This window comes from Anser cygnoides, chromosome 1, assembly GCF_040182565.1.
Source record: "Anser cygnoides isolate HZ-2024a breed goose chromosome 1, Taihu_goose_T2T_genome, whole genome shotgun sequence".
NCBI classification, from domain to species: Eukaryota; Metazoa; Chordata; class Aves; order Anseriformes; family Anatidae; genus Anser; species Anser cygnoides.
Window position 1 is genome coordinate 169,594,372 of NC_089873.1, and position 10,629 is coordinate 169,605,000.

Here is a 10,629-nt window from a genome sequence, read left to right on the forward strand (position 1 = left end):
TGCCAATTTAAAAGGTTTTAGTGTAGGATAGCTAAAATTTCATGATCAAATGACATCCTCTGCGGTATTAAAACACAAACGGCCTTCCATTGAAGTTGAAGTACTACCAGCAAGAAGACATATGAGAATGTTTTACATCTGATAGCATGGAAATTCCCCTCCACAGAATTACTACAGCTGAGATTATCCACTCAGTAGATGTGTCATCCCATGAGTCATATCTCACATAATAATACACATTAAGAAAAAAAAAAAAAAAGCTATGGAGCTATGGGCAGATACATGCACCACCATTAATTAAGCACACAGCTCATCCTTTTGAAACTGGAAAAATTTTACCCACGTTATTTTCGCACATGCCCAACTGTATGAATGAACATTCCTTCGCCCCTTCAGAGCGTGAAGTGCCCCCGAGAGGAACCGGCGCGGAGCTCTCGTCTCTCCCGACCAACCCTAGCCTGGCAGGCAGGCGAGCCGCCCAAAGTGCCCCGATTCCCCTTAAAAACTCCATCCCAAACTTTGGAGGCGGGCAGGGAGCTCTGAGACCGCGGGGCCTCAGGGCCGGGCTGAGGGACTGCGCATGTGTGGGCAAGCGCCGCAGCTCATGTTCCGCGCTACCTGGCGCAGGCAGCGCCGCCGCTGCGCGGCACTGCGCGGCCACCTGTTGCGCGCCGCGCCTCGCTCCGAAGTGACTCCGGCGTCGCTCCGGCCACGCTCTCCACCAGCCCCCCCATCTCCCCGCGGCGGATGCGATCGCCAGACTCGGTCCCCCATGTCCCCCCCTAGATGTCGCCGCGCTGCGCTTTTTTTTTGCGTGGGGGCTGCGCGCCCCGCTGCCGCCTTCCCCCCGCGCAACAAAGGCGCTGCTGCCGCCGGACCCTCAGCTGTTGTGGGCTCGGGAGGACGACAAGAGTGACAAGGACAAACCCGTCCGGAGCCTCCCACTTTGGTCCGCCGCTGCCCCCGGCCCCCGCCGGAGCGGCCGCAAGGTGTGCGGGCAGCGCACCGCTCCCGACGGCTTCAGGGGAAGCCGGAGACTCCGGCGTTCCCCAACAAAGTGTGTTGACAAGCCACTGCTGGAAAGGGCTGGGAAAATTACATCTCGTCTCTGGTGGGGTGAAATATGAAACATGTAATCTAACGGTTCCTGAAGGGGGGAGGGGGGGGGAGGGGAGGAAGAGGGACTTCTCTCCCTCTCCCTCTGTTTCCCTGCTCCGGGTTCCTGGTTGGATAATTTGGGTTAATACTAGTGAGTGAGCCTTTTGCTGCTTCAAAGGGTATTTCAAGTTGCCGGAGCTCCTCCCCTCCGCACCGTGTGACAACAACAACTCGTCCAGAGAGCGAGCGAGCGGCGAGCGGCGGCGGCAGCCTGCACTTCCCAGCTCATTTTCTCTCTGTCATTCCCCTCTCAATCTTTGATCAATGTACTTGCCAGAGAGAACCGAAGTCCTTCAAACCTCCTCCTTTTCACCTTCGTCTTTAACGTGGTGCTAGAGCAAGGACCACAAAAAGAAACTGCCCTCCCCCCTCCCCTCGGCCCCAGCCCCGCCGCCCGGAGCGGACTTCTCCTCCTCCTCCTCCTCCGTCCCCACTTGCGGGACACTTTGTGCGTTTCTCTCTCTCACTCTGCCCCCTGCTCTCTCGCTCGCCGCAGCACCTGATCCGGGGTTATTCCCCCCTTCTTCTCCCCCCTCCTCCCTTCTCCTTTCCTCTCCTTTTTTTTTTTTTTTTTTATATTTTTTAAAATTTTTCCCCTTTCCCCCGCGTGTGTGTGTGGGAACTTTCCCCCCTCCCCCTGCCCCCCTCCACCGTATATGTGACCATGGCCGTACCGGCTGCTTTGATCCCTCCGACCCAGCTGGTCCCCCCTCAGCCTCCGGTCTCAACTTCTGCCGCCTGCACCACCACCACCACCACCTCCTCCTCGGCGGCGGCGGCCACCTCCTCTCCGTCTCCGTCCATCGCTCCCCCGCCGGCCGCTTCGGGGACAAACCTATTCCGGCCGGAGCCCATCGCAGCGGCGGCGGCCACAGTCACCTCCACCACCACCACCACCGGCGGCGGTAACGGCGGCGGCGGCGGCAGCCCCAGCCTGGGCACCGGCACCGGCACCACCGGCAGCAGCAGCGGCAGCAGCAGCAGCAGCGGCAGCAGCACCTCCGCTCCCAATGCCAGCGCGGCCAGCGTGGCCAGCAGCCTGCCCGGCAAGCCCGTGTACTCGACCCCGTCCCCGGTGGAGAACACCCCCCAAAATAACGAGTGCAAGATGGTGGATCTGAGGGGGGCCAAAGTGGCCTCCTTCACCGTGGAGGGCTGCGAGCTCATCTGCCTGCCCCAGGCTTTCGACCTCTTCCTGAAGCACTTGGTGGGGGGCTTGCACACGGTCTACACCAAGCTGAAGCGGCTGGAGATCACGCCCGTGGTCTGCAACGTGGAGCAGGTCCGCATCCTGCGGGGGCTGGGGGCCATCCAGCCCGGGGTCAACCGCTGCAAACTCATCTCCAGGAAGGATTTCGAGACCCTCTACAACGACTGCACCAACGCCAGGTAACCGCCGCAAGGCACACGCACACCCCGAGACACCCCCCCCCGTCCCATTATCCCCCCCCTCCAGCCGCCGCCCCCGTCCCACCCCCACGCCACCGCTCACTCCGGGGGGGGCGCGGGGGGGGCGTCCTGCGGCCCCATGCCGTCACCCCCCCTTTTTTCCCCCATTCCCCCCAGCCCTGGCACCCCACAAGCCTGCTCCGCACCCGGCCGCGCTGCTTCTTGGTGGGACGGGGAGAGAGGAGAAAAGGGTGTTTCTGCCCCCTTCCCTTCGTGCCGTGCAACTGTCGCCCTGTCATTGTCCCCTTCACCCCCCCACATCCTCTGCCCCCCCCCGCTGGGGCGGCCGGGGACTGCGCAGCGCACCGCGCAGTTCACGCGGGGGGGCGGAGGGGCCGCCGGGCCGCGCGGGGCCGGGGAAGGCGGCAGCATGGCCCCCCAAAGTGTTTTCTGACTCGCCCCCTCCTCAAGTTCAGCCCTTTAAAACGCACAGCCCTGGGAGAAGACGGCCTGAAGGGCGCACGGGGGCGGGCGGGGAGCGGTCCTGGGTTTGGGGTCGTGTGTGTGTGTGGAGGGGGCGATCTTGGGTTTCACGTCAATCGTTGCCTTCCGGGGCACTTCCCGGGCTGAGGGCCCTATCGGGGGGGGGATGGAGGCCACTCGGCCATCAGCCGTTGTCACGCATCCCAAAGGGCACGTGCACTTTTGTATAGGGCTAGGGGGCAGTTGCCACATGGCGAGAGGGGAGGGAGAGGAGGAGAGAGGGCGGGAAGGCGCCGAGGAGGCGCTTTTTTAGTTTTTTTGGTGGTCGGGCTGGCCCCCCCCCCCCCCCCCCGGGGGGGCTCGGGTCCCCCGGAGCAGGTGCGAGCAGCGCCCGGCGCCCCGGAGCCGGCCGGAGATGGGGGTGGCGGGGGGAAGCAGGAGGTTTTCTGGGGGTCATTTGGGCAGGCTGAGTCGTGGCACCTCGCAGCGTGAGGCGGGCGCGCAGGTTACGCGCACGCCGCCGCGCTGCCCGGCCCTCGCACCCCGCGGGTCGGGGGGAGGAGAAGGAGGAAGAAGAGGAGGATGAGGGAAGCCCCAAACTCGACAACGGCCGGGGAGAAGGAGCTGGCGAAAAAGGAAATTCCTGCTGCGAGAGCTGCCTGCTTTGCAAGCGGGGGCTAAAGAGTGGGGCTGGTGTCTCGCCATCTGTAGGTTACAGGGTTTGGGGCGGCTCGATCAGGAAAAGGGGTCGCAGAAGTGTTGTGACCCGGAGAGCTGAGCCCCCCAGTTCGCCGGGGGCTGGGGGCTGGCTCCGGTTTAGGGGTGCTGGGAACTTTACACAGCAGGGAGGACTCTCCAGTGAGGAGTATGCAGACAAAGTCTCGATGCTACTTTCAGTATGCACAAACAGGCAGACCCTGCTCGTTTCGCTTTCTCATCTTCGGATTTCAAGGTGCAGCAACAGCCAGCACATGGAGAATTAACCCCGTGTGATTCCGTGCTCGTTGCCTTTGCTAATGGCCGGGTGGGACATTCCCTTCTTCCCCCCCGACTGAGGGTAGCTGGGACTCCTTAGCATTGAGCCAGGCAGAGCAAAGCACTTACTCTGTTGCTAGACTGATGGCTCAGGTTTCTGGTTTTTGGGGCAGCAGGACAAAACATCCTGGAGTAACTTCCAAGCTCTGACATAAATGTAACTGCATCGGTAACCCTGCGTTGCTTCATGTGGAAGCAACATGGATCTTAAGAGATGCCTCTGTGTGGCGTCTAACTTGTAAAACCTCTGCAGGAGTTCAAGATTTGGTTCTTAAAACAAAGTGACACCAGTTCTAGTTTGCCATGCTCATATCATGCGAGATGTAATTTCAACACATAAAATTAAAAAATAGATCTTTTTTTTTTTTTGGGGGGGGGGAGTGGGGCAGGGTGGAATACAGGGACACCAGTTCCTGGACTTGGCAGGGTTATGCAAGGGTTTGGCAGACTGGTTGTAACACGGGTTGATCATGTCAAGAGTACAAAATCGGCCGTGTTTCAACTGTTTCTGAGGTCTGCTGTGTTATCATCCAGCACAGTAGAAATTACAGCAGTGTGTTGAGAAGTGGATAGGGTTTGACCCTTAAAAAGCGTAATTGTAGTAGATGTATTTATGCATCCATTAAGCAAATAACTTAATGGAAAGGATTTACAATAGGTATGCAAAATGTATTATTACAGTATAGACAAATAAAGCAAAGTGGGTCAGTGAGTTTTGGTCAAAATGGATGATACCATTGGAACATAAAACTGTATTTACTTTCAGGGTTTCCCCTCCGATACATTTCATTCTGATTCTTTCCTCACAATTTAATTATTTTTAATTATATCTGACTGTACAGTACTTATGTAGGATATTTTCGTCTACTTGGTTTAGTGATTTACGTGACCTTTCCAGACTCTCAGTTACTGCATACACTATCTGGGTGATGTCTTTCTGTATCCTGGGTGGACACTTGCTGTTGAGATGGGAGCTGTAAGAGCCAACTCCATCCTAGCGGCTAAATTGTTATACTCATCAGATTCAAAAATTTCGAACCAGCAACTTATCACTGTTATATTTGTCTCATAATCAGCTGATGCACTTGAATACACTAATCCCTTTTTAGAAAGCTTCATCAAGGTTAATACGTTATTTAATCAAAAAAGGCATCCAAATAAAGCCATTACTTTGTTCTTTAAATGGATTGAATCGTTAGTTGCCAGTTGCTGTGGAAATAATTTGTAATAACTTATTTTGAGATAGAAAAGTTTTAGATGTGTTTCACCAAAATGATGCATTTTAACTGTGATATTGCTATTTTAAAAAATCAATAAAACAAAAATCAATAAAACACCAAGGGATTTTCTATTGAATGCTTAATGTGGAGGTCTGTAAAGTGAATTGGTTTCTGTGTTTATTTGTGATACTACTAATAATAACATGATACTAAAGGACCTTTTTCTAAATTAGGCTTCTGTATCAGTTCACTGGAAAAACAGTCTTCCGTTATGGAAGATGACTTTTCTTTTCTGGTCATACTGACCTTTGCTTTTATTTTCCCCATAAAAAAAGCATTGGTCACCAAACAGAAATCCAGGAAATAGCAAACTGTGCATTTAGCCTACATTATGATTAAACGGTTTGACATTAATGGGATGCTAGAAAGCCACATGCCAAACAAATAGGAGAAATGCAAAGGCAAAACATGAAAAATATTTAAAACTATTAGACCCCAATCGAGTCAGGTTTCTTGAATGTGTACGTGAAACAGAGTAGCGAACTGTTCACTGGATGTCACCTGCGTAGGATTAATGACCTGGAAGCTATTGATCCCAGATTGTTCTGGTCTCTTGTGTTTCAAGTACTTGTTGTGGAATTTTTCCATGCTGGTCCCTTCCTGGAGTTTTCCCAGACTTAGACTGGCTTTGGATCGTGCCCATTAAAAACTAAAAGCGTGCCTTCTTCTGACCTCCCTCCTGTGGCCAGGATATGTTAATCTTTGCTGACATTTGAAGATGATTTGAATGAGTTCATTGACATTCATACTTAAAACAGAGAATTATTTGCACTGTTTGAAAGCTGTTTACAAATTTTGGAGAACAACCCAATTGACTTTGAGTGCAGAGGGGAAAGATGCTGGAGATAAAACAGTTCTCTCCAAAGCCTGGTTTACACTGACTGCAGTTAAACAGTCTCTCTTTGCTAGATTCTGCTTCTCTCAAATTATGTGGACCTGGCATGTACTTGTTTACTGAATACTGCACACTCGCATAGTTTTTCTCCTATTTGTATTAATTAAAGGAGTATCTCACCCAGATAGGCTGGTACAGATCATAGATGTTTTAAACAGGTCAGCAAGTGCAGCTGCAAATAATTTCAAATATATCCTATCTGTGGTTTATATTGATGACCTCCCTTGCCACAGATTAGTAAAATATAATCAGCAGAAATATGGTAGGTTTTACAAGCAAAGAAGACTTCTGGAAGGCCAGAGGATAAATTGTAGTAACTATAAAGAAGGAGTAAAAGCTTCGGAGGTGGCTTCTTCAGGCTTAAAAACCCCTAAAAGACTCCAGCCGCCTGCAGTAACAGAACTTTAATACCTATCTCATGGCATTTATTTATTGGTAAATATTATAAATTAGAAGCTGAGATCTTTGGAGCATAATTACTACAACAGAACAGACTATTTATCCCTTTAATCTGATACTTAGTTGCTGGCATTAGCCCAGTATCTGATACTTGAGGAAGGGAACATTTCTCCCCAGTGAATGTTCGCAGTCCATTGTGCAATGCTACGTGTGCTGTTCGTGTGCAGGGCTGGGAAGGGCTGGTGGTGATGGGCACAGAGAAATTTCTTCCTGGTTGATTCACCTTTCTTTTTCTTTTCTTTCTTTTTTATTTCATTTATTTATTTATTTATTGTGAAGTATTTAATTTGATTAACTCCTCCTTTGTCTTATAGCTATTGATAGTGATTTTTTTAAAGAAATCTTATACTATAGTTTATATACAAGTGCACAGTTTCGTTGTCAATTTTGCATCAGTGTTACTTAAGAGAACGGACTGTATGAAAGCACAGTGAAATATACCTGCCAGCAAATAAGTTTTCTATTTCCACAAGCTCTCTCTACCTCTGCCCGAATACTAAGTTCACTTTTAGGCCTCTGCTCCCTTTTTGGGGCTGCACACGTAATGAGTGAGGCTCTTCGGCCTGTCCGGAGCGCTTGATTTTCACTCTCCTGATGTCTGCTGAAGGGAAGAGTGCTGGTGAAAATGTTACCAGTGCAACTTGTGATGCTTGTTTGTTGAACTCGCCGAGCCTTCCCTTGCGCTCAGCACCAGCCCTCGCCGTCGTCAGGGGCGCGGACGGGCGCACCCGCGGAAAATGCCCCCTGTTGGCAGCACCCGCAGTCGGCCTCTGGAGCTGCTGCTTCTCAGCAATTGATCAGCACGGCCGGAAGTAATGTCCTTTACTAGTTGCGTGCCTAAGATTTTGCAATCTGGAGTGTATTCTGGATGCTTGTTGCAAATGGTAATGCTTGTTTGACTGCCTTTTAGGACTTTTTCTGTTTTCTCCTGCTGCTAGATTATTCCGTGCGGCTGGTTTTGCCCATCACTGGGATTCATCATCTGAAGTGAATTGCATGTGAAGCACACAATTCTCGTACACTATATTGAATTTGAATATTTTCCGTTTGGACTACATCATAGATGTATTAAATTATTACTGCAATCTCTGCTGGCCTGGTACAGGTAAATCTCTTTCAGCCTGTGTAGTATCACCACTTCGTGAAAGAGCTTTACAAGTTCAGCTGTAAAAATGCATCTCTGGCTGCAGGATAGTACAGTGAGTTAGTAGTCAGAAACTACTGACTTTTCTCAAAATTTTATGAGCCAGCAAACCAAGGGTCCAAAACAACTGCAACGTCTGTCTGTTTTTAAGAAACAGGACTAGATTTAGATCCCTTTTGTTCTTTTATAAGTTAAATATGTTTTGTTTTAAAAATAGCATTTGGGGCATCTGCTTTGCATTACAAGTTAATGCCGTTCGTTGTTTTAAAATAGTTATTAACCTTTTGCAAATTATGTACTGCACATGAACAGTAATTTTTTCAATAATCTTTAAATGTGCATACTGTAACAGCGCCATAATGTGGACTGACATAATATGAAATGACAGTAAATTTTTAGTTGCTTAAATATGTATTTAAATGGTAGAGCTGAAGAGTCATCTGCAAAAAGCTATTACGATCCAGAGAGTTAATTCATATATAGATAATTTCTCCAGTGTGCATTAAGGAAGAATTTTTCTTTTTTTCCATTATCACTTAAATTATTTTCAAATATCCTGAAGCATAAACCAAAATCTTTATATTTAAAATCAAGGTATGTCTGTGACTTGAAGTGATAATATCCAGTTTGCTTCAAGAACTAACTTTACCCTTAACTCACTATGTTCTGCTTATTTATCTGGTACAGTGCTCAGCTGGGGACATCTTGTAACAACTGCTGACGTTTCATTTCTTAAGCAGTGCAGAATATTGAAGTGTAATCTATTAAATATGGATTTTTTATCATTAACTGAATTCTGTGATACTATGTTTTAAAACATTACATTTTTTTTTTTAATGGAACAAAAAGAAAAAGAGTAGTAGTGTGTTTTCCACAGCATAAAGTGTAAAAATGCTGACACTGAATTTCATGAGAGTAAGGATCAGTTTTGAGCATTTCAAATTTTTTACTCTAAACCACAGATATTGATGAGCTGCAAAACTGCACTGGGGAGGGATAACTCTGTAAATATTGTATACTTATATTCTCTCCTGTGAATTTCCTCTGGTCTCTTCGGACTAAAAGGACTCTGAGTGGCAGTTCAGGATATACTCACCAAAACTATTGAAAGTGCCTGTAAGTGTTGTGATTGAGGAAATGGATCACAAACTGTATTTCAATTCATGTTGCTTTAAATGATGTTTTGTGATAATTACATTTACAGTCAACATCTTTCTGCAGCAGGTGTGTGAATATATACAATACCATTTGCAGAACCGAATGGAGAGATACTGTAAATCGCGTGTATCTGAGCAATTCATTAAGAACAAAATAGAAACTTTCTAAAACAGTCACAAATTGTTTTTTAATATTCTTAATGTTTATGATTTTGATTTAATAAAGCTGGCTAAAGTTTTTATTGTTACCCGTGTGAGCAGTACCTACGTAACTTTCTGTTCATTTTTCCTTTTAAAAGTACCCTGTTGATTGCAAAACTAATTTACAGTAGATATTTTCATTGCATCCTGTATAATTTTCATCTTCCTTATGAAGAAGAAAATTATTTAAGTATGAAAAAAGAAATATATATATATTGTTATAAATATCAAACAGTGAGATTTCATGTCTTTTGAAAATCTAAAATTATCTATAGTTCAGAAACAGGTGTAATGAAAATTTCCTGGTTCACCATGTCACATTAGCTAGATCCCTTTTTACGTTAAGATAAGAGCATGTTATAATCAAAAAATTTTATGCATCCTTAGACTTTACAGAATTATTCTCTAAAGCAGACAAATGCGTAAATTCTGCTATGTTCCTTTTGATATAAAATAAGCTTGGATTCAAGCTAGGCTTTCAAACTAGTTTTCTTATTCACTTATTTAGTTATTACGATTTTAGGTAATACTAAAAATACTGAGAAAAATATCTTTAACTATTAGACATGTATCTTTTTTCTTTAATGTGTTATTTAAAATGTAGGACTAACTGAGGGAATACATAGATATGCTAATAGACTACCTTGCTGACAACTTAAAATAATAGAGATACATAGTGGAGTTGAATGGAGCTGGGGAGAAAGGGCAAGGAAGGAGTAAATGGGGCTGTTGCAAAAATTTGAGCATAATTGACAGGCATATATTTATTGCATTACAACGTCATGATTCAAGTTCGTAACTGAATAATGTTCATGTTAGAGCACTTGTTAATAATGTTGTACTGAGAACACGTAATAGGCATTTTAGATTTGGCCAGAAAAGCTGTTGTTCAGAACATTTTTCAGAATATGCTTGTATATACAAATTGTTGTATGATAGAAATTATTTTTAAAATCTTTTACTTTTGGGAAATGCTTTGATTTTTCATCTTACATAAAAGAATTGTAAGAGATCAAAAAGAAATTAGCAGTGAAAAGTAAACTATAAAGGGAACAGGCAATATATATTTGATTAGTATTTAATTACATCTTTTGTAACCTTGATTTCATGTTGTTCTTATACTTACTAATGACTTAGGTTTATTTTTTTAATAGTGGAACTAGATCACAATTTTTACTGATAGGTCAAAAAAAAAAAAAAGAGTTCTCAGATTATAGGTACTGTATTTTAAAGAGATGTATTAGCAATAGATTACATTTATATCTGATAAACCTAGGCAGGGTATATTAATAGTTTTAGTGTTCTTTAAAAGACATTACTAAAACTTTTTTTTTTTTAATTATACTTTTTTTTTTTTAATTTAGTCAAAATATAAACTTAATGTTTATTATATGTATATATTTGTACTAGTGTTATCTGTCTTTATGA

General features: G+C 45.8%; 1 protein-coding gene across 9 annotated transcripts in view; it reads left to right on the top strand.

The window, feature by feature from the left end:
* The first annotated feature begins 836 nt into the window (after positions 1 to 836).
* The window catches only part of DACH1 (dachshund family transcription factor 1), a 380,086-nt gene continuing 370,293 nt past the window's right edge, over positions 837 to 10,629 (top strand). For 5 of the 9 annotated variants that reach the window (XM_048079099.2, XM_048079098.2, XM_048079096.2 and 2 more), the window contains exon 1: positions 838 to 2,547. In XM_048079099.2, the coding sequence (XP_047935056.2) occupies positions 1,823 to 2,547 (725 nt within the window). In that variant the 5' untranslated portion in view covers positions 838 to 1,822. Of the gene's footprint in view, positions 2,548 to 10,629 lie in introns of all 9 variants that reach the window. The other 4 variants (XM_048079104.2, XM_048079102.2, XM_048079100.2 and 1 more) reach the window with 3 other exon arrangements.